The sequence below is a fragment of the Branchiostoma belcheri genome, unplaced genomic scaffold, assembly GCF_001625305.1.
Source record: "Branchiostoma belcheri isolate BF01 breed outbred unplaced genomic scaffold, Haploidv18h27 scaffold3, whole genome shotgun sequence".
Classification (NCBI taxonomy): Eukaryota; Metazoa; Chordata; class Leptocardii; order Amphioxiformes; family Branchiostomatidae; genus Branchiostoma; species Branchiostoma belcheri.
Window position 1 is genome coordinate 7,325,914 of NW_017803909.1, and position 24,573 is coordinate 7,350,486.

The 24,573-nt window shown below is 38.1% G+C and overlaps 1 protein-coding gene across 9 annotated transcripts in view; it reads left to right on the forward strand.

Moving 5' to 3' along the window:
* Positions 1-24,573, forward strand: part of LOC109473827 (F-actin-uncapping protein LRRC16A-like) — a 47,396-nt gene that overhangs the window by 17,324 nt on the left and 5,499 nt on the right. For 4 of the 9 annotated variants that reach the window (XM_019773915.1, XM_019773917.1, XM_019773923.1 and 1 more), the window contains exons 12-39: positions 881-967; positions 1,685-1,779; positions 2,842-2,919; positions 3,911-3,987; positions 6,544-6,586; positions 6,832-6,902; positions 7,334-7,403; positions 7,838-7,919; positions 8,282-8,381; positions 9,179-9,233; positions 9,692-9,795; positions 9,959-10,027; positions 10,390-10,458; positions 10,676-10,769; positions 11,983-12,081; positions 13,777-13,905; positions 15,039-15,218; positions 16,100-16,212; positions 16,601-16,688; positions 17,760-17,816; positions 18,445-18,594; positions 19,540-19,609; positions 20,137-20,235; positions 20,821-21,001; positions 21,285-21,446; positions 22,050-22,294; positions 22,895-23,181; positions 23,747-23,821. In XM_019773915.1, the coding sequence (XP_019629474.1) occupies positions 881-967; positions 1,685-1,779; positions 2,842-2,919; positions 3,911-3,987; positions 6,544-6,586; positions 6,832-6,902; positions 7,334-7,403; positions 7,838-7,919; positions 8,282-8,381; positions 9,179-9,233; positions 9,692-9,795; positions 9,959-10,027; positions 10,390-10,458; positions 10,676-10,769; positions 11,983-12,081; positions 13,777-13,905; positions 15,039-15,218; positions 16,100-16,212; positions 16,601-16,688; positions 17,760-17,816; positions 18,445-18,594; positions 19,540-19,609; positions 20,137-20,235; positions 20,821-21,001; positions 21,285-21,446; positions 22,050-22,294; positions 22,895-23,181; positions 23,747-23,821 (3,029 nt within the window). The remainder of the gene's footprint in view (positions 1-880; positions 968-1,684; positions 1,780-2,841; positions 2,920-3,910; positions 3,988-6,543; positions 6,587-6,831; positions 6,903-7,333; positions 7,404-7,837; positions 7,920-8,281; positions 8,382-9,178; positions 9,234-9,691; positions 9,796-9,958; positions 10,028-10,389; positions 10,459-10,675; positions 10,770-11,982; positions 12,082-13,776; positions 13,906-15,038; positions 15,219-16,099; positions 16,213-16,600; positions 16,689-17,759; positions 17,817-18,444; positions 18,595-19,539; positions 19,610-20,136; positions 20,236-20,820; positions 21,002-21,284; positions 21,447-22,049; positions 22,295-22,894; positions 23,182-23,746; positions 23,822-24,573) is intronic. The other 5 variants (XM_019773918.1, XM_019773919.1, XM_019773920.1 and 2 more) reach the window with 5 other exon arrangements.

The following is a 24,573-nucleotide window of genomic DNA, read 5'->3' on the forward strand; positions in this document are numbered from 1 at the left end:
GGTTCTTTTATACTGTTCTAATTGACCAGAGTTGAAGTCAAGGACAGTCAGAATTGTGCTAGACCTTACTACACCAATGAGAGTCATAGAGAACAAGAAATAGCCACGCCTTCAAGTACCAGAGTTATCAACCGAGGATTGAGGTGTTCAAGAATTCATTCTTTCCTAAAACTATCGCAGAGTGGAACTCACTGTCACCAAGTACAGTAGGGGCATTGTCATTAAATAGCTTTAAACAATGTCTAGAGTTAGATGTACGAGTGTTAGGTGTAACAAGTCGATCGGTGTAATATAGCCAGCTGCCGCCGCGCCGCGTGCCTGCGCAGCTAGTGTGTTACGCCGAAAGGCGGTTGTACCGGCTATATAGATACAGAATGATACAGATACATATAGATTTCAGGCACAGGTATAATAGAAAAGTAACTTGCTTTAAAATGTGTAGGGCTCAAAATACTAGGGTGCATGTGCACCAGTCCTTAGTGCACCCAATTTTTTCTGTGGGTGCACCAGTGCACCCAAATATTTTCGTAGGTTTACATGTACGTGTACATGTAATTAAAATGTATACATCATGCTCTTAAGTTAATAATATCCAAGTGTCAGAAAAATAATTGTAGTTATAGCACTTTTCTTTAGAAATGAAACATGAAATGAACAATTTAAAGTTTTTGCTGACATTCTACTTACTTTATCATATGGTGCACCCCCAAAAAATTAGGTTGGGTGCACCATTGCACCTATTCCCAAAAATGAATTTCTAGCCCTAATGTGTATAATGTGTTAACAAGAATAAATTATTGTTGCAACAAAAGCCTTTGGTAGTGACATTTTGTATGTGTATTAATGTTAATAATATGTTTAATTTTGTTCAAATTTTCAGGAGTGAATGCTATCAGTGGACCCATCTGTAAACTTCCCAGAGGTTTGCAGCACTTGAACCTGACCAAAGTTGGCATGACTGCTAAAGGTGAACAATTTCTCCTTCTTAACATATACATGTAATAATTTATATAAATCAATAGGATTCATATTAAGCTCTGAGGAAGGCAGCCAAAAGTTGTAAAAAAATCTGCAGACAAAATTAAATCTCTTTAACTGGGCTCAAAATACCCATGTGCAATGTACAAAATGCACATGATTTTCCAAAATTTGTACATGAAAATATTTTGAATGTGCAATTTTGCACCTACATGTATAAGATACCGTTATAACATGTTTGCACTGCATATCTCAAAAGTTTAATGCTGTGTCGGCATCGTGCTGTCGGAGAGCTCAAGCTAATGTAGAGAAATATATACATGTACAACAAATTTTCTTGTTTCAAAGCTTTTCATTTTTAATTTTTTATCTTGAAAGTTGAAACATTATGCAAATTACACAAACTACTTCTAGGAAGGTCAGTTATTTTATTGTGGGTGTACATAATCCTTGCAGAATCCTTCCACTGAGCCACTTGTAAAAGAAATCGTATATCACTTTCAAAACTGTTAACACACAGTAAAACAATTCCAAGCTGACTAAATAGAATTTTGCACATAAATTTTTCAAATTGCACCTAAAATTTTTGCCGACATGCAATTTTGTGCGTACCTGAAAATAAGTATTTCGAGCTCTGTTTTTGATTGAGCAGCTGTGAACCCAGTACATATGGTAATTTTATGATAAATATTCCCGACTTTTGCAGGTGTGAGTCACCTGGCCCTACAGCTGATGTCCACCAGCCAGTCCCTCAAACAGCTCCACCTAGCAGACAACATGTTCAGGGCAGAGGATATTCTGGTAATGCTGGTCTCAATGTTTGTCATGTACCTATTATTGTTAAAGATTACCAGTAAGCTTTGTGATCATCACTTAGGCCACACCAATTTAATTTGTTGGTTCTCACATTTTTTCAGAAAAAAAATGAAGTGACAGGGCGAAAAATAAAAAAATAAAAACAGGTCAAGGCATCCTATTATAGCCCCAAATGGTACAATAGGAGCCATGAAGTCAATACAAAAGGCTGGGATAATATTTGAACAGTGAATTTTGAACTTTTAATCAAACACTGCATTGATAGATGGAAAAACTTTTTTTTTTTGCAAATCAGAAAAAAATGAAGAGGCGAATCCGAGAACCAACAAATTCAATTGGTGTGGCCTTAACACAGGTCACAGAAATTTGGAAAATCTAATTCAAGTCGAAAAGTGACAGCTCCAAACATGTTTCAATCCATTTTTGTATTATGCAGTTCTGTTGAAATCATAATTCAATGAAAAGTAATGATTTTCTTCACCCAAAATCTGTAGAAATTTGTACATGTAAGTTTGAAACACTTGCTCTTAAAGCTTGGGTAAGATGCATGTATTTACATATAGATGTAGGAAGGAGGAAAGTATTTTAGTACAATGCATTGCGACTCAATGACATAATCTTTCAAAAGTGCTACAATAACTGCTATTTCCTTTCTTTCTTCATGATCGACATTGTGTTAAATGTAGGCTGAAAAAGGACAGGTGTGTTGAGAGTTTTGATGATAATTATGTTAAAAACAAGCTATGGTGGCTTGCAAAGGAAGCTGTCCATAATTAATGTTTTAGGAGATCAGGAAGTCAAAATTTTAATGTAGCTTGGTGATAACAGCAAAATCTGCATTAAATTCTAAAACATCTACAAAGTGGCAGCTAGGAATAGTTGGTGGCAAATACATGTATCTTTTTGTTGGCAGCATGTTTTAATAAATGTAATCACAAAAAAAAATCACAACTGTTACAGTGAAAATTTTAATGTTTTAATGTTTACTTGAATGTAACTGTAGACTCCCACTATATACATGTATATTCACTCTTTTATTGTCTGCAGAATCTCCAAGGTGTTTTTGCCCAGCCCAATGGTATAACTCACTTGGACCTGGCAGGAACTGAGTGTGCTATTGATCCAGTGAGTACATGTTTATGTACACAGTCATGTACATGTATAGCATAGCCTCCACCAAGCATTTCTACGGGAACACGGATCATAGAATTCGGCAAAAAAAGGAAACTTGGCCAAGGGAGTCCGGCCGCGGGCAGGTTGTTTCTTCCCCTCCGCAGCCAGTCAAACCTACAAGGCGGCCAAACTCCACTGGCAAATATTCTCCTAGATAGCCAGTGTAGTTAGTCTGGTAGAGACTATGTGTACATTAGCTCACGATCAACATTCAACACTCATCCATATCACAATACATTATTATTGCATACATGCATTTGAGATCAGATTTCTCTAGAGAGCAATCATGACAGTTACTATTAGATTCCATACAAGCATGCATGTTTGACAGTCATAAAAATATATATTACCTACATGTACATCAGTCTGATTTGATTTTGATTTGATTTATTGAAATTGCAACAGTGTAATACACGTGGGACACAGGCAGCTGTTGCTGGTGTTGTTCCACACATAGAAACAAAATTAATACAGGACAGACAATGCTCATTTTCACTTGAGTTAAGGGGAAAAGTTGTGTTTTATTATTATTGAAGTTGACCTCTCTATATTAGCTCAGTGACTAGAACACTTTGTATTAGCCTAGTATAGTACCATTGTATGTTCCTTATGTATGTATGTCTAAGTCAAGTAGTGCATCTTTTGTCTCCAATTTTCTATATACGTTTGTTATGTGTCTGTTATATCTTGACCTGTACCTAGCCCGTCGTGGCATGAATGTACAGTAAAGGTATTTCATTTCATTTAATTATATAAAGTGCCTTTCCCAGGGGCACAAGATCGGTGGCATGTCAGGACTCCAACCCGGGACCTCTTGGTTCCGAGTCAAGAACTCTGCGGTTACGCCACCTACATCTATGTTTCTTGTAGTATCTAGTACTCGAAGTTTAGTTGATGGGTTCTGGGTGTTATAATTGTAATCAGCTTTGTCATTTTTTCACAGTTATTTGGTGCCTTCAAAAGGGGCTGCATCCAGCACATACAGTATCTAAGTCTGGGCAGAAACACCTTCACCCACAAGTAAGTTACTGCTACAATGTCCTGGAAAGGAACAGCTGCAATAACCATGAACTAACTGCTCATGTGGCTAATTTTCAATGCAGGGTATCAGTAGTAGTCAATTCCCTACAATTATTGGTTACACTAACTTACAGGGCAAGGCACCAGGGAGAAGGTTACTAGTAATTATAGTAAAAACAGTTACTGTAGATATTAAAAACAATATAATACAATATATTTATCATATCACCAGAGGACGTCGACCAATCAGAAGGCTCCATTTCCCATTGGCTATCAGGCCTTAACCTCAAAAGCAGTCGGTTATTAGAATAAAGCACGCCGACAGAACATACTGCGCCTGCGCAGAACCCTGGATTTTAGTGTTTTTCATTGGAGTTTTGGTTAACGTTGCACCAGAATTTTGACTGTTGCAGAAGATATCTTTTCCGACACACCATTTGGAAACTACCGTTGAAATGCTAACCTTACATGGGCGAATACAACCTTATATGAGACATTCTGCCGAAGTGCTATGTACAATACATTACGGGTTTCGCGCAGGTGCAGTACGTTCTGCCGACGTGCTTTAGAATAACCGATCACTTTTGGACTGAACCATTATACAGGGGACATGACACTACAAAATGTAACAGTAGTGTTGAGACTTGTAGTATTTATTTATCCAAAATGTAATTTATTTTGAATAACTTGTTTTAAAATACAATACAAAAGACATAAATGAAATTTAAACCTCAGGTGGGGCATTAACCCTTTATTAACCTTCTCCCTGCTGCCTCATCCTGTAACCAATACTGTTTTGTTATCAACAAACTACTTTTCAGTCAGTTTTGCTTGAATGTACATGTACAACACTGTAGCCTGACATGGAAACATAGAATGAATATCCTGATGGGATGGTATATTGGTAAATTAAACACAATTGCCAAGAGCAATTTCAAATGGTATAAAAAAGACAAGATATAATTTTAATTAATGCCAACATACTACTTATTGCTCTAATTGATTCACTTGCTGCTGCATCAATTATACTTCTAATAGTTATTTTGCTTATGCTGTACTAAACTCTTTATTACAATTTATTACTTTTGATGAACAGCTATATTAATCTGTACTACTATTTGCATGCGTCACGTCTTTTCCTCTCTCATGCATCACCCGATCCAAGCACACTCACTTTGTGGATATATCTTGAGGTTTGTTTAGTACACAATTTTGATGTAACTTGAATTTGGTCATTCTGTGTAGTGGTAGATGTATGTGGTAATAAGATGTTAGTGTATGATAATATGTTTTTTTTTACAATTCACAAACATGATGTCCAGCACTTAGGCCACACCAATTTAATTTTTTGGTTAACGGATTTCTCTACAAAAATAATGGAGCGGGCGGGCGAAAAAATAAATAAATAAAAACAGGCCTAGGCATCCTATTATGGGCCAAAATGGTACTGTAACAATAGGAGCCATGAAGTCAACACACCAGGCTGGTTCAAAATTTAAACAATGAATTTTGAACTTTTAATGATACCATTGCATTGAAAGATGGAATAACTGTTAGTAAGTAATAAGTAGGATGAAAAGGACTGTTTTCAACTGTTCAGGGCAAAATATGAGCATTTTAAGCAGTTGATTCTGAATTTTTATTTTTATTTGCAAATCAGAAAAAATGAATGGGGCGAATCCATTAACCAAGAAATTAAATTGGTGTTAAAGAGCTTTTTTTTCAAATTTGGTATTTCATAATACACTTATCTATAGATGATAATTTATAATTTTTTACCTTTTTTACCAAACAAAGGCTTTAACATTCAGGGCTCGAAATTCATCTTTGGGAATAGATGCACTGGTGCATCCAACCTAAAAAATTAGGTGCACAAAAATGTTTTGGGTGCACCATATGAAACAAACCTAATTGCAGGTCTTACTGCTCCTCTTCTGAGCTTGAATCTAAAATGAGAGCTAACTTCAAAATCTTAAACAAGTACTACAACAAAGATTTTATTATTTTTCTGATACTTAGAGACCAAGAATATCCGGTATACTATTATACATTTACAGAAATACACCCACAGAAAAAAATTAGGTGCACACCTCCAATTTTGGGTGCACTAAGGTGCACATGCACCCAGTATTTTGAGCCCTGACATTACACCGCTTGTTAGAAAGACCTTACAAAAATGGAATCTTGTAAACTTAAACAAGTATCATGTTTAATCTGCACAATGTACTGACACCTACATGTACAACAGGCACATGTACAGGTTCCCCCCACATATGCACACACCCACACAGCCTGGACATACATGTATTGAGGAACTAAAAAAACATGTGACACACAGACAACGCAGGTAACCATAATCTTTTGCGAAATTAATGTTAAACTTTCAGTATGTGAGTGTTAGATGTGGACAAAGTAACTTGCAATATGCTGAATACATATCTGTCTGGTAAACTGTGTCAAAGATTACCTTTTAGATATATCATAATCCTAACCTTAGAGCCTAGATCATGTTGATAATATTTTTTGATGTATTGACTCATTTTTTTTCTCACTCAGAAAATCCAAGGAACCTGTGATTGCCAGTGCATCATTTAAAGAGGTTAGCATGAATTCATATTAATAGTTGCTATATTCCCAGGTAGATACTGTACAATCATGTACAATATAATTATTACAGAATTGTAAAAATCTTCAAGTATTGTATAGAATCAAGGACATGTGTTCCAATGTCCTTGATAGAATGTAGCTCAAATGAGTCAAAGATGTAACTTTCTGGCCTATGGGTACTTTGGCAAGTTAGTTTTTGACAGTTATCCAACTGTTTTGTTTGTTTCTTCCTCCCAGTTCTTTCTTAATTGTCAGTCTCTGAAGCACGTCAGTTTGTCTGGGACAAAGCTACCACCAGATGCTGTCAAGTAAGTGATGATTTAGTAATAAAACATTTTTAGTATTGCTGATACTTTTACTCTTTCCAATAGGGGAAAGGAAAAATGGTTTACTGCTTTTCCTGGATTTGCCTTGAAGTTTATTCTTCTTCTACCGTGTCTTCTACTGTGTCTACAATCTTTTCTTCTACTACTGTGTGTACAATATATATGCCGGCCAAGGTATGAAATTTGGAACAAAATTTTGCAAGGGATATAGTGTTAGTGTATTGTTTTATTGTTCAACCATAATGATTTCCAATTTTGCCAAAGGAATTTTGTTACGAGAAAAAAATAGGTGAACCTACATTGTGGGCAGACAGAGTTTGCAAGTAAAGGTGAATGTTATCTTTCCACACATGTTTTATTTGTTGACAGTAAACAATTGTTTACACCTCGGTTGTTTACCTTCCCTTGTCCAGGTCCTTGTTCCTGGGTCTGTCAGGTAACTTTGTCCTGAGGGACGTGCATGTGGACCTGAGCAACTGTGAGGTGGGCAAAATTATGTTTGAATTTCTAAAATCTCTAACTTTGTATGTTTAACAATCATTAATTTAAAAAAAGTCTTCCAGCTGTAGACTTTTTTTTGACCGAAGCAACTGTCATGGTGAATTTATGTGAAGTGATACGGATGTAAGACTTAAATATCTGAATTTAGTAAAAAAATTCTGACAATGTTAGTAAAGTATGACATTTTTTGTTATCTTGGAACTTCATCTGTGTTGGTAGAAGTCATTATGAAACAAGTTTGAACTGCAATTGCAAACACAAGAGATTGGACTTCCCCATTCTTTGTCAAGGAATGAGCAATCCACTGCTTCCGTGACGTCACACAGATAACACATGTGACTCTGTGAGCAGTGGATCATAGGTTGCAGAAAGTCTGTGGCACCCCCCGTTCAATTTTTGTTCATTTCTTTCTGCAGCTGAAGAAGACAGGAGGAGAGATGTTGGAGAGTACCATAGCCAATGTACCCTGTATTGCAACTCTGGACATCAGTGACAATGGTACAGTGGTTATGCACAAATCATCACTTACAAATAAGTTGCATAACAGTCATAAAATGCATTGAAATTTTATTTATTTTTATTTATCTATGGTAAAAGTGCCTTTAGATTTGATACATTGTAGTTTCGAAGGCAACTGTTTGAGACAGCTTGTAGCACTACATTGAATTTACTTGTCACAATTTTTGTAGGCCCCAAATGCCTAACTCTGAGTGATTTTCTTGTGTACAAAATGTACAATGTATTATGTGGTGACTGATAAGGAGGGGCTTTCATTTATTTTTAATAACACGTTACACCACCATATACATTTGTACACAATGCTCTATGTACTATTGAAATATTTGGTCAACATTCTGTAGGATTTGATGAACATATGGAGACAATGCTGAGCTGGATCGGGCAGAACAAGGCCATCAGATATCTGAACATCAGCAAGAACTTTTCAGGAATCAGACCCAGGTCAGTAAAGCCTAAAGGCACTCAATCATCCATGGAACTATATGTTTACAGGACTCGAAATACTTTTTTTCAGGTACATGCAAAATCGCATGTTAGCAAAAATTTTATTTGCAATTTGAAAAATTCATGTGCAAAATTACGTTTTGTCTGTCTGCACGTTTTCCATCTGGTTTGTCACAAACTAAGAGTAACAGTTGGAACTTCCTGAAAAAAAAACAAAAAACATTTTATATATCACATTGCCAACAGTCTGAGAGCAATAAATTATTTTTATTTTGCATATTTGTTTCCCTTGATTATCCTGTATGATATCATAAAAGTAAAATATAGTGCTTATAAAAATAACGTATGGTAAATATTTGCTTCTTTGCCTGCAATGCGCCCCCCTCCCCCTCCTACTCTAGGTGCAAAATTGCACATTCCAATTATTTCTAAGTGCAAAATTATTAAGAAAATCATGTTGCACATTGCACTAGACAACAAAATCCAAAATTGAACCTTTAAGCCACAAGTACTAGTATTTATATTTATCGAAGGAAAACATACTGTTTTTGCTCCGTTTCTTCTTCTTCTTCTTCTCCAAACAGTGACTTATGACCTGACCAATGACATGATTTGTTGACGTCTGTCACCATGGTGACTGGTGTTGGGTTACATAATGTTGCAATTGCATGGTCTGCTCTGCTCCTGTCACCATATACGTAATGTGAATGTATGTGAATGTAAACATTATGCATTTGCTTTGCAAATGTTACTTAATATCTAGTTCCTACCTGTGTTTTCCATTGAACTTACAGACATCTCCCTAAAGTGTTAGAAGCAGTAAAGAAACTTATTCAAGAGGACAACTCCGTAAGTCACAGATGATCTATTATTAGTTACTTATTGCAGTTCCTCTCTTGACCCTTTCTTATTAACCATATTCTTTCTAATTGCCTATTAAATCTAGCTTTCCTTTCTTTTGAATAACATTACTTTTGATGAGTTATAATAAGCAGTTATTAGAAATAGATTATTTAATGTTTAACACATTTCCCTTGTTTGCTTTTTTTCTTCTGTGTGTTTTTCTCTGAGGCTTGATTTTGATAAAGAAAGCTGTCCAGTTTAAGGTAACTCAAACTGCTCATAACCAGATTTACTCTTTACATTGACTACAATGTAGAATAGCTAACATTATTGACATCATGCACAGGTATGTACTTGGCCATTTTTGCTATAGAAGATTATACAGTCATGTAACATATACCAGGCTACAATTTGCTACAAATTTTTGTGTATTAAGTGTCTCATGACTTTGTTGTTTTTTCCAGAGTATTGACTCTCTGTGTTTAGCTGACTCAAAGCTGAAGGAGAATTTGATACCCATTTTGAACGTGTTGGGAAGCAACAACTCCCTCACAAGTTTGGATATAAGGTACATGCTTGTATTACTTACTTTCAAATTGAAAACTTTTTCTTAGATGATCTCTGTTATTAACATTAAATAATATTGACCTTTTTCAGTTCCATTTGCTTGATAATTAGTTCCTATCGATGAAAAGCTTAATGTGAAATTTCATCTGTTTTTTTTTTTTTAGTGGTAACGGTATGGGTGACTTTGGTGCCCGCATGTTATCCAAAGCACTGCAGATCAACAGCAAGCTAAGGTGTGTCAAACCTTCCAAAATCGTATCCAGTTGCTTGAGTAACAGTTACTGTTTTTTGGCATATCTTATTACACTGTACCTGGATGTCTAAACTTCACCAACCTGTCAAACTTTCTTTACTCAAGTTTATGATTATGTTTAGTATTGATATCATATGAAGTGGATCCTTTACACTGGTGAAAAAGTTTCTGTCAACTTGCAGAGCTTGCTATCCACACAACTGCTTAGGAAGGTTTTGTTTTCTAGAAAATGCTTACCATCTTAATAACTTGGTAATTGTAGCTTGAATATTTTGGAGCATTGTTTGTATCAGAGTTTTGTTTCAATGGCTAATTTTTCATTTTCCTACACCCCCCCTATAGGACCATAATGCTGGACAAAAATGGCATCACCACCAGGGGATTCCAGGACCTTGGAGCTGCACTAGAAAAGTCAGTACTTATGTCACTGTAACTATGTTTTGTCTCTATTAAAAAAAACAATAATTCATGTAGAATTAATGAATACATGTAAAAAAAGAATTATACTAACTTTTTTGCTTATTACTTCTCAATATATACCAGCAAAAAAATCTACTTTTCAGAGCTTTGAAATAAGTTATAAGCTAGGAGTGACTCTGAACCAAAACTTTTTTGCACAACACTTTAGGAACCACACGTTACAGAACATGCCCACCCCAGTTAGTGATGCATCACAGGCCCTGAGGATGGATGAAGCTGGAACTGAGGAGGCACTGCAAAAGGTAAGGGAGCTCGGTTTCTCACAAAAAAATATTTCAAGATGGCTTTTTTCAGTTGATGTCAATTCAGCACCAAGGAGGTAACATGTGTACATGTTGTATGTATTTTGGCGATGTCTCAGGAAGGAGCCTAATGGTACAGTATTGTGTGTAGTTTGCAAGAATTTTAGGAATTGTACAGGAAATTTGTCCACAGGCATGGAATGTCCACAGGAATGTCTCCAAACTCTGTTTTTTGACATGCCCACATTCCTGGAAACCCTTGGGAAAACCTGTCTTCCCTGGATGCCCTACTTTCTGTGACCCTGGGGCTTGTTCACTACACACTTGGGGAATGGGCTTCCTCAAAATCATGAAATCATGGCAATGCCATGCAAAAAATAACCCTAACAGGAACCACCGTCACCATGGCAATGTATGTTTTCATTGCCAGTCTTGTTGGACAAATGATTGCAGATGTAGTACACAGTTGAAAATGAGGAAATTGTGGCATTGATAGTGGATAGAAGACCTTGCCTCTGTCCCTAAGGTTTTAACCTTCTTTCTGCTGCCTCAACCCATAACCAATACAACTTTGGCACCAAATGTCTACCTTAGCATGCTGAAGGTTAATTGATGTCAGTTCAGCACCAAGGACATGACATGTTGTATGTAGCATTTTGAAAAGTATAATACATACTGCTGATTTGTATGGTAGAGTAGGCAGGAATATTGCTTCTGGTCCCATGGTGAAAAAGTACAAAATGTAGATTATCTTTGGAATTATGATCAGTTGGACATTATGTTCTATTCAGTTATTTAAGTTATTTATACCTTTCATAATTTTGTGGGCACCTTTGTTGTTTACGTACAACGCTGGATTATGTTCAGATTATTTTGTGCTTTTTTTTTGGTAGACCTCTGACCTCTCCTATTGATTTTGAACTTACTTTATTATTTTGTAATCATCATTATGTACAAGTTTTGTTATTTATGTTTCATTTTATTGACCCCAGGAAGAATAGTGCTTTTAAGCACTAATGGGGATCGAAATAAACAAAGAAACAAACAAACAAACAAACAGAAGAACTTTTTTATTGATGTCTGTTCAGCACCAAGGACATGGCATGTATACAAGTTGTATGCATTGTTTCTGTTCTCAAGCTTAGGTGGGACCTCTAGCTAAAAATAAGAGAACTGCAACATCTATCCTACAATTTGTTTTTGTATCCTCTAGATTGAGACCTTGTTGCTGCGGAACCAACGTCCCCTGAAGATGACCAGTGACCGGATCTACCGGCTGCAGCAGGGCGTCCTCATCACCACCGCACAACAGGTCAGAGAAGGCTCCCACTATACTACTCACCTCAAAACATGCCAGGCTTACACAAGGCAGATGTCTTTACTAGGGATCTAGTTCCTACACAGAAAGTCAGTTACAGCTGTTGAGGAAATGAAACTAACAAATGTTTCTCTGTCACTTCATTTCATCCTTTTTGTGAATGAACAGCACAATTTTGGATGCAAGTTTCACAATGTAGAAATTACAAATCTCTCTATTGTATATTATGGTATCTTTAGGTCTGTCTGTGGACATTTATAGTTCCAGAAATATTTGACCTAATAGTCATTTAGTCATATTTCCAATGCTCATTGTCTTAGCAAATTTGTAGTGACCCTAAGACTGCCAAATTAAAAATATAATGAGAGATCTGCTGTTGAAGCAACAGTTTCTTTAATCCCTTAGGCATGCACACTTTAGATATCTAGCTGATCAAGACATTCTTGGGAAAGCCTTGATAACATAATTTTTTTAATGTGACAGTCTTAGGGTACCTGGCAGAATTTTGAGATAACGCCAACATATCATTCAGGGATGGTAGACGTTATGGTACTAGGTTCCTACACTAACAGTTGTGATGATTGTTACTTTACCCTTCTGTGCTGTGTACTTCAGTACCCCGTCTCCTCTATATTCTCTTACCCTGCACCCAGTGGACCCAAGGACTGGTATGTTCCCCCTAGACTGTAAAATCACTTTTTTCCCATCTTACAATACTGCATGACCCATTGTAATGTCTCTTTCTTCAGCTATCAGGACTCGAAATTCGCTTTTGAGAATAAGTGCACTGGTTGGATGAAGAAAAAAATGTTTGGGTGCACCATATAAGATAAAATAAATAGAATGTCAGCAAAAACTAATTAATGAAAGATATGTTTCATTTCTAAAGAAAAGCACTATTATAACACGTTACAATGATTCTATTATTTTTCTGATCTTTTGATGTTAGGAATATGCTGTATACTACTACAAATGTATACATTTAACATCTTTACATAGTACGTAAACCTACACTGTATGAAAATACAAAGTTTAACATGTATTTGGGTGCAGTGGTGCACCCACAGAAAAAAAAGTGGGTGCACAGCTCCAAATTTGGGTACACTAAAGGTGCACATGCATCCAGTATTTCGAGCCCTGGCTATGTATCTCTGTTCTCAATACCTCAGACTGTCATACCGGTAGGATACAGGAGTTTTCTTTTACACAACCAAAATTTCTCACCTAATGCATGGTGCTGACATTTTGGTGTCTATTGACACTTTCCTCAGAGCTTCTAACTGGTCTGATAGACACTGAAACATCAGCACCACTAGGTGAGAAAATTTGGTTGTTTAAAAGAAAACTCCTGTCTTCTATACTTTAGCAACCTGATGAAACTATTTTTGGATGTCTTACCAGTAGTTTTCTTATATTAATGAATGAATGAAGACCTTTATTGTATGCAAATACCCACTGGGTTCAGTACAAGTCACAGAAAAGACATCACAGTTTGCAATGAATATATACAATGTACAAGCTAGTGCTAATTCTATGTACTATGGAGTCCGACATACAGTCTAATAATTACGATAATTTGGCTTCTCGCTTCTTACTAAATTAAATGATGTAGATATAAGTACAGATGTGTTTTATTAATGATTGTGGATAATTCAGAACAACAAGTTGTTGTTGTTTGTTGTTTACCAGATGGTGGAGCAGCTGTCGCGGAAGGTGCAGGACATCAGGGCGGTTCTGAAGGACAGTAAGTCCCCGCAGGTGCAGGCCGCGCTGCAGGAGTCTGACAGGCTCATTTCAGATGCAGACAACTCCAAACAGGTGCGGCTTCTGAAGCCGTTATGATTTCCATTTGTTAAAACTCTCTATGATTTCATTAATCAGGTTGACTGTCATCCATGCATCAGTTGCTTACACTACATGTACCTCTCACTAAAGCTGTGAAAACAGATAACCTACAGTAGCACGTTGGCAGAATGTACTGCACTTGCGCAAATGTATTGTGCATAGCACTTTGTCAGAACGTCTCATATAAGGTTGTATTTGCTCATATAAGGTTAGCATTCCGACAGTAGTTTTCAAATGTTGTGTCCGAAAAGATATCGTCTGCAACAGGCAAAGTTTTAATGCAACGTTGACCAAAAATCCAACGAAAACCGCGAAAATCCAGGGTTCTGTGCAGGCGCAGTACGTTCTGCTGACGTGCTACATACAGTAATGAAGAAGAAGAAGAAGGTCTTCTGTGCTCTTATCCCAAACGTCGGGTGGGCCACCTCTATTTCGTAGCCATTGGGCTACACACAGTTGTGCAAGGCACTACAGCAGGGGGCTAGTCCACTGGTAGTGCTGTGTGTGTTTAACCTTCCCACACTCTTTCTCATATGTGCTGAGTGAGCACTCTACCAATTGAGCTATAATTTGCACCAGTAATGGGAAAGAGAAAAACAATCAAAAATAAATCATGAAAATCGATCTCTTTATGCATTGAATTTTATCCCACAATAGCTCATTGACCACATGCACAGTGACTGTTCTCATTTGCATATCTGCCAATGCTTTGGCCTGTTCTCTCAACACTGCCTTCCACTGAGGCCCTGGAAACAAATTACATTACAGTTCATGAACAGAGAAAACCGATCCAAAACAGTTATGAAAATCATGACAATCATGAAAATCATGAAAATCAAGCCCTTATACATACATGTATATCCCACAAAAGTCCATTGACCAGTGACTGTTCTCCATGTGCACATTTGCCACTGCTTTGTCCTATCTACCCGTACAGTAAATGAAGTTTTGAAGTACATTGAAAACATTACAGTTTGAATTTGTAGGTGCGAAAGTGATGTGGACCCTCGAAGTAGTAAGAAACATAGTGAACTGTCATTGAGATGCTGTAGCTCTGCTATGTTGGAGAGAGATGATAACAGAGTACTTCTTTGTTATGTTTCCAGCTCCTACCCCTCCTGTACAAGCAGGGGGCTGGGACGGAGGGGGAGCAGCACCCCCTGGAGACCAAACTGGGCAGCCTGACCAAGCAGATGCAGGAGGAGACAGACAGACACATGGCCTCCTCTGTGGACAACGTCCTGAAGTATGGCCAGCAGCAGTGTCCACACATCCTCCAAACTCAGGTCAGGAAAACACACAAAACTGTCAACATGACACACTAATCTTATCTTGAAAGTTCATTTGTGATTGTAGAAGTCATTATGTAGCAAGTTTAAACTGTAATTTCCAACAAAAGAAATTGGACTCACCCAAATTTTTCAACTGTACAACTCCAGTCTTTGTCAAGGCATGAACAATCCACCGCTTCCGTGACGTCACGCAGATAACACACGTGACTCCGTGAGCAGTGGATCATAGGTTGCAGAAAGTCTGTGCCTGGACTGAGAACCGGATTTCTTTGCATGAGGGATTAAAGAGGCCATCTACATCAGGGCATTACAACTATCCCTCAACAGAGACGGGGGGCGCCACAGACTTTCTGCAACCCATGATCCACTGCTCACGGAGTCACGTGTCACTGCGTGACGTCACGGAAGCGGTGGATTGTTCATTCCTTGACAAAGACTGGAGTTGTACAGTTAAAAAATTTGGGTTAGTCCAATTTCTTTTGTTGGAAATTACAGTTTAAACTTGCTGCATAATGACACACTTAGTCTAATAGCAAAGGTAGAGCCATAGCCTTTTTGAGAATGTATAGGGACAAAGGGTTGTTAATCTACTCAGTCTAAGGCACAGTATTGGAAGGCAGGGCCATCCCCTCTGTTTCAACCTCCTTTTACCTCCCCAACCGAAGAAAGGTACCCCTTTTTACACTGGATGGAGTGAGGAAAGTTGTGTAAAGTGCCTTTCCTAAATCACAACGTCTGCCCATAAATGGCAAGGATCTCATGTCCAGCTTTGCCAATCGGCTTTTCAATATTGGGAGTTGAAGTCTCGACTTTGTGTTCCTCAAATGACATCCAAAATGTATCAGATTAATTTTTTTTCATTCTTCACCTTGCAGGGGCTGAAGCAGGCTCTAGAGCAGGAGTGTCGGGACAAGAGTAAGCTGCCAGACAAACTAGTGGAAGACGCCATAGTCAACCAGGCAGGGACAACCATTGTCAACAAAGTCAGGTAGTTACATATAAGTATACTACAGAGATCATCATAATTTCTCTTCATTAAGTAAATTAAATTTTTTGGCGACGTCTCAGGGAGGAGCCTAATGGTAACAGTATTGTGTGCAATTTGCATGAATTCTAGGAATTGTACAGGAATTTTGTCCACAGGCATGGAATGTCCACAGGAATGTCTCCCAGCTCTGTTTGTTGACATGCCCACATTCCTGGAAACCCTTGGGAAAACCTGTCTGCCTCCGATGCCATACTTTTTGTCACCCCGGGGCTCGTTCACTATAGACCCGGGGGAGGGGAGGTTACCAAGGCTTCTTCAAAATCATGATCATGGCAGTGCCATGCAAACAATAACCCTAACAGCAATCTCCTGTTGATCCCCTTTACAGAGAGAGTGAGCTGCACATCGCCACCTTTGTGTCAGACAAAGTCATTGAGGAGCTACTGGAATCCCTGGCTAAGAACCACGCTACCTTGGTGAGAACGTGTTCCTTTTTTAACACTCTTCCTGCCGGGGTAGCCTTTTGCAGGGTTAAACAGCAGGGCAAAAGATCAGAGAATTCACCAGTTTCCCATCCCCACAATGCAATGCAAAAATAGGGGGGTAATCCTCAATTGCATAGGACTGGAAGGCATCGGAATGATCCTGTTGACGTTAAACAGCTTGCGTTTCACTGTGTTTGGGGTGTCGGGGCATTTTATGCTCAACATTAATTAAATTACTACGGGTTGAATCTGAAAACAAATAGAGAATGAATTTTTTTGAATATGTGGTTTCTAACGCTATACTGATGCTGTAACGTTACAAACCACATGTTCCATGTTGAAAAGAACACTAGAACTTCATTCTCTATTATTTTGTTGTCAGATTCGGCCCATAGTAATTTAATTAATGTTGAGCATAAAATGCCCCGACACCTCAAAACACAGTGAAAAGCAAGCTGTTTAACGTCAACAGGATCATTCCGATGCCTTCCAGTCCTATGCAAATGAGGGTCACCCCCCTATTTTCGCATTGCATTCTGGGGATGGGAAACTGGTGAATAGAACAGAAATCCCAATGTGTTTGAAGAAGGCAAAGGTCTCATTCAGATGTCACAGGATTTTTTTAAGCTGTGTGTGTACACTATGTAGCTGTTGAATTCTTTACATCAAATATACTTGCACACATCTTGTAAATATGGCATGTCATTGAACCACATCACTAGTAGTAGATAACTTTGCAACTTGTGAAATGTAATTAACAATGATTTAGGGTTACATGTATGGTATAATACACTTGTACTTGGGTACTGTCACCTATTCTTGCTTTTCAACTTAATCCTGCAAGGCATTAAATTTTCAGATGATAGTATATGCACGTCCTACCACGTATTCCCGTCTTTGTCACCCTACTTAATTCTCTCGATCATGTAAGGTACCCATGATATACTCATTTAGTCTTTCTATAGTCCTTTCTCTATTATGTAATGGCATGCCTTACCACAATATCTCAATCATTAATTTGTTCTTTGCATGTGTATCCTCTCCGTAATTGCATCCAATCAGAGCGCACAGTTCCGTGAGCAGCGCAAGCAGGAAGCCCAAGGTCGTTCCTCCTCCAAGGTCACTCCCACATCCCCTTTAACTCCTTTCACTAGTGATACGTAATGCTCCTTACTATAGATACAAATCATGTAGTACATGTACATGTAATACATAACCTAATTTTATACCTGTGTGTACGCTAAGGGAAAAATATATGTTTCTGTCTACGTCTTGTTTGGATCTAAGGTTTACCCAAAATACTAAATTTGTAATACTAAGGGTTGGTGTTGGTATCTTTCCTGTTTTAAACACATACTTTTAAACACATACTGATTATTCTGTACGTTTGTGTCATAATAAAATATTAATGATGATACTGATATCACACAAAGAGGTCAGTTTGTGTATATTCTATGAAGAAAAGGTGAGTATATGATAAATGTTTGTTGCATTGATGGCCCTTTTGCTGTGTATTAAAAATAAGCCTTGCTTGTAAAAAAAATGAGACATTTTGAAAGCCCATGCCAAGATTGTTTTTTAATGTTAATAACAATGTCTCATTTTTTTTACAAGGAAGGCTCTCAAAGCAGGATTTATTGACATAGTCTAGACGCTTCAGAGAATGAAAAAAATAATACATTTTTTGTACGTTAACTTTATGATAACATTGTTTTAAGAGATTGGTCTCCACTTTTTCCTCCCTCAGCAAAATATTGCGCAGAACCACGTGGAACCTGAGCCTGCTAGCCCGTCCCACAGACCGACAGAGGTGGAGAAACCAGAGGAATCACCGCAGTCCCCCACAGCCAGCCCTCCTGACGCTAAACTGAACCAGGTTCAGACCCCCTCCCCACAGGTCATGGTGCTGCATGGCGCACTCTTTGTTTTCTGCTCTATGGCTCTCTCTTCTTGTTTCTTCTCAATAAGGCCACACCAATTTAATTTCTTGGTCAACGGATTCGTCGGCTTCATTTTTTTCTGATTTGCAAAAAAAGAAAAGATTCTGGTTCGAAATCAACTGAAAAATGCTCATATTTTGCCCTGAACAGTTGAAAACAGTCCTTTTCTTCCTAGCTGTTACTGTTATTTAATTCCATCTTTCAATGCAGTGGCATCATTAAAAGTTCAAAATTCATTGTTTAGATTTTGAACCAGCCTGGTGTGTTGACTTCATGGCTCCTATCATACCATTTTGGGCCATAATAGGATGCCTAGGCCCGTTTTTATTTTTTTTATTTTTCGCCCGCCCGCTCCATTATTTTTCTAGAAAAATCCGTTAACCAAGAAATTGAATTGGTGTGGCCTAAGCCAATCGTCCATGGGCATCAAGTACAGACGCATGGTGGATGTAGACATCTCTGTCCATGACATTCTTCCCTTCTTGCATGGTTGTTGTTTTTGTTGTTGTAGTTTTGCTTTTTCATACTGTTGCAGGGAACAAAAAGAACTTCAAACTGTTTTTAAATTATTGAAGTCTGCTGAAAAATGAAAATGAAATGAAAAACTCTTTTGAGTCAGTTGTACATGTACATGTACATGTACATGTAGGGGTTGTCCTCTACCAGAGGACTAGGTCAGCTTGTCTCCCTTCCACATAAGCTTTGATTTTGATTGTATTGTATGTATTTTACAATAGTAATGTGTGTTTTCTTAACTGTATAATTGCTGCTAAATGCCTTGAATATCACTAATCATCTTTCGTATTTTGAGTCACGCCTTGCAGAAATTGATTGATCAGTGCTTTGCATGTCTGGAAAAAATGTCTGTGATGGTATAATTAATTGTTAATGATCTTTTACAGTTGTCACCAAAGATAGACAACAAGAGGAGGAGTGTTGTGCAGAGGATGCAGAGACCCATGTCTATAATGGGTTAGTTTACACTAGCTAATGGAATTAAAGGCATCCAATGCGATTTCAGCGCAGCAAAACCCATATTCTGAATAAGGCATTTTTTGTGATATTGACACATACTGCTTCACATTAGCACATTTGAGTCAGTATTTCATACTTTTGGGCCATATAAAACTGCAGAAACAAGCTCCAAGATGAGTCATTTATTTTCTGGGTGGTACCATAAAAATCAGCCCAGGGCCCTTCCAGTAACCATTTTCCATCATAATTTAGGGAATTTTTGCTCCATGAGTGTCAATATACTTTGGGACTATATAGTTTCAACTCACTGTGTAGATAAATGACTAGAATATTGGCTTTGAAAAATCTGGTTTCCAAGCCCTAAAAACTGCACTGCATGCCTTTAATATTACTGTATAACTAGATTTCTTTAACCTTTAAAAAATGGAAATGTTGCTGCATTTTTAATTACAATGGAAAAAATGTTGTTCTATGATCAACTTCAAAGTTTAAAGACAGAATGATTCTATCATCTTTTTCTTCAGGAGAGGAAAACGTCAAGCTAGACCTGTCCTCTGGATCAGATGAAGACCAGTCAGGCAGGCAGACCATCTCTTCTGTTGAGGAAGAACCAATGTATGAAGGTATTGTCTATTTGATATCTTATTCTATTGAATACATATTATTAATAAACATTGCACTGTTGAGTTAGTGTGTCTAAGTAATAAATAAATGTAGTATACAAAATGCTTAATATGTACTATGTATAATAAAGCCTGTATCAGAAAAAAATGTCTGAGGTTGTTGGCCCATTCTATACCATCATACCAAATTCCAGGTACAGATTTGCTTATTTGCATTTACGATCTGTTTTGAGTTCACTTATTTGTTTACCATTATTGTATATAGCCTACCTTTATTTATGTTCATATTTTTGTTTGGATTCTGTTATCTGTACCTTTGATTCTCTTTTGTTTATGTATAATTTATGGAATCGGTGTCGTATAAGCCCACACAGGCTGGGCACGGGATAGCGCACGACACGGAAATAAAGTCTCATTCATTCATTCATTCCAGGTCATTTGGCTCAAAAATGAGGAAATGGAATCCATAATGATTTAAACGAAATGCCAGGAGAAGAAGAAACATGTCATTGAGTAAAAACAATGTATCATCCATACTTATGGTATGGACTGAAGTAACAATGCTACAATGTCATTATATCACAGATATTGACTCTGGTCCCAAAGCAGAAGAATCCACACAACCGGTAGCACCCAGCAGAAAAAGCAGGAGGAAGCCTGAAAAGTCGTCTTCAACCGGGAGTTCTTCCTCAAACGACGTGTCAGAGCTTCCAACAGAAGGAGCTCGTCTGGAGCACCTCACCAAGGGCAGGATAAAGGCTCCAAAGTTTGTTGTTGTTATTTGTTTTTGTTGTCATTTTGTAATACAACCATGCAGTAAACTACCTGATGGCATTGCCTTTTTCTCTTTCTTTGTACATTCAGTGTTACATGCATGGTTACATGTTTTTGCTTCTAGATGTTCTAGCACAAAATTAACTCCAATTCATTGACATGGAATCAAGCAAAGTGCATAAATGTTGTCGTCAGATTCTTATATTTAACTTGATTATTTGTAGGGACATCTGACTTGATTGTAGTACATGTCTTGACATTGGATGTTTTCCCAGGACAGCGGGGGTGCGACGGAGACCGGTACCGAACAGGGGCGTGCCCAACAGTGTGGAAAACAGCCCAGAAGGAACAATGGACGCTGGGCTGGATGACTTCTTTGAGAAGAAAGCCTTGGACGTTGTTCTGAGTGAAGAGACTCATGCTGTTAATGGGGAAAAGTGAGGAAATTTATCAAAACCCACTGTTAACTGTTGCAAGGTCCAAACACTCCTGCACTTTTGATCAAACATCCAGGACACATACATTGCTAGCATCCATGTTTTCTAAAATTTCTATGATGTATCATGTAACTACATGTATCAGTAGTGTACTAGCCTCCATAGCATGCCAAAAGCTGGGGGGTTTTGGGGTCTTCAGGGTCTTTGAGAGCTTTAATGTGCTATTTTCTGATTGCATGTAGACAACATAGCCGTCCTGGTTGAATTACCCCCGTTAGAACTGGGCTAAACAGCCGAAGACCACCAAATCCCCAGTTCTATAAGCCTGCTACGGAGGCTAGTGCCTGGTATGAATTATTGTTTGACGTGTCCATACCATTTAAGACCATTTCTTAAGGAACAAAAGAGCTGAAACGTTATGAGGTCTGGAAGACTGTTTAAAAACAATTTTCTTGTCTAATGTTACTGTATAGTAATATATATTCTATAGTTAAGATTAACACATTGTGCATTATATTTTAAGAAAAGCCTTCGGAAGACTAAGACTTTAAATGAAAGAAATTTTGTCTTATTCATTGTCCATTGTATTTGTATTATCTGCAGTCTTTCCCCCAGATCTCCACCTGCAGCAGGCCCCTCATCACTGCAGAAGGAGGAAAGTCAGAGGAAGAAGAAGAAGTCCATGTTCTCGCAGTTATTCCAGAAGTCCCCCGGCAGGTCTAAGGAGAAGAGCCCAGAGGTCGCTCAGAAGAAATCGCTGGAGAAGACCAGACCTCCTCCTGCCCCAACCCCGTCCCCACCTCCTGTTAAAGAGGAGAGAGAGGAGAGGTCTTCACCTGAACAAACTGGTAGGATTTGTTCATGTCCTAATGTTATTTTATTGTTCATTTGTATGTCCTAAATTGAGTGTGTCAAGAGGGACATTTAAGAGAGTGCGGCCTTGCCAGTGTGGACCACAGAGTGGCATGGAAACGTGACACGTGTTTCCTGTTTCTCGACCAGTCCTAGAAAAACCTGCCGACCCTAGACTTTTTTTGGGTGGACCCCTGCAAGGGACATAAAATAATTAATTTTTCGACCTGATCAACCTTTTCTAACTCCATGATCTGACACCTGAGTGATATAACGTTATACAATTGGTTTTTTAACATTGACATTGAACATAAAAGTGTCCTCATGCAAGTTTTTATGTAACAGTAAAACTTGCATGAGGACACTTTTAAACTGTACAGTATTGAGTTGGACCCCTATATAGATATCACTTAAGTCTAAAGAAACTATAAAAAAAAAAAGAGAAGAAAAAAAAAAAGATAATCCCTACCTACCGACCCTAATTTTTTCAGGACTGAAACAGGAAACACTTTTCTTCCTAGGCCTAGACTGGTAAACAGGTATATTTTTAAGTACATGCAATGTCTTAATGTTTATTCTTGCCTCCCTTCTTGAAGAAACCAAGCCCACCGCCATACAAGAAGAGGAGGAGGAAGTGGAGGACACAGAAAAGGTGGAGGAACAGCCGACACCGGAGGAGAAGCCTCGCTCCTCAGATGCTGAGGAGAACCCCACAGACGACGCTCCAGAAGACGCCGAGGAAACTCCCGCCGTGAAGGAGCCGGTGGCCCTGCGGCGGCCCGCGGGTGTTCCTAAGGGTTTCCCGGGCATGAGTGGGGGACTGCTGGCTGAGATGAAGAAAAAACAGGAGAAGAGGGCCACCATGTTGCCTCCTCCAGAAATGGTGCGTGCACTGCGGATACTACTTCTACCACTACTAGACTGACTAATCAAGAATCAAAATACTTTCTCTGCATACCCGGTACATGTATGACTGTACCTGCACTAAACCAGGTGCATTTTACCTGCACCACTGATCAGAATTTAGGAATTGTTGGACATGCTAAAAACTGTTTGCCATCATTTCTTTAATACGGTAGGTGGTAACAGTTAATGCAGCAAAGGAAAGTCCACATAGACCTACATGTACATTAGTTTTGTATATATACGTTGTAAACTAGTGCAGATAGACATCAGAAAGGTTAAGCCATGTTACAGTATGAAAGATAATAAGAAATTCATTGTAGGTTTAAAACCAGATGCAATGTGACTTGATGAGATTACTGCAGCATTTCCCTTCAAATTAGTGATATAATTTTAAATCTTTACTTTCAGCAGCAAGTTGGGCTTCAGAATAAACTTTTCAGTATATCCAAATTTCATATTGTATTAAAACACCAAAAGCAGGCATATTTTACTGTTTAAAGATTTCGTAATTATAGTGTCTTTCATATTTATACGTATTCCAGTTTCAGGACTCGAGAATGTTGACTCGGTCAAATTCACATTCTCCAAATCGATCTCCTTCATTTCCAAGAGCAAAGGTTTCCATTTTATACCATAGGGTGTACAACTTGGTAGTTGGCTGGTATCACAGTGGTGGCTCTGTAGTGTAGTAGTGTACATAAACCTGGTAATTTGGGACTTTTTATGGCAGACAATGGCCATGGGTGGGCCAGGAATGCATTGTAGCGAATTGGCTGTGTTACCAGTTAAATAATGGATTGCACATTCAAGAAATTCTTTCTCTAAAAGCTGCACAAGCCTGTGTCCTAATAAAAAAATTTTCCACAACGTCAATCACGTACATGTAGAAATGTTAACATTTCTGAACATAGAGAAAGCTTGTGTGGTGATCACATAATATGGTGGTCACTCTTTGGTGCAGGTGCATGCCATTTTTTTTGGTAGCTATTGTAGCAACACAGTTTTCTGGTGCTTTGGTAGGTGTTGTGGGACTGAATATGTCTCTAAATATGTGCATGATAGCAGGGTTGGACAAGTCCCATTGCCCACTTGCCCAGGGCAAGTAAAAGTACTGTTCGGGCAAGTAAATATCCCCCTACACTTGCCCGATTGGACAAGTAAATTTTTTGGATGCAAAGTATAGCCACTACGGTGTTTGGAGCCAGTCAAATCACCTTATTTCCATAAATAAAGCATCCAACATTATCAACTCCAAAATTAGACAATTTCAAAATTGGTGGAAGTAAAAATGCATTGAAATATGTATATTTTGGGCAAGTGAAAAGTTGGTTCGGGTAAGTGGAAATGACCTTGTACTTGCCCGATAGGG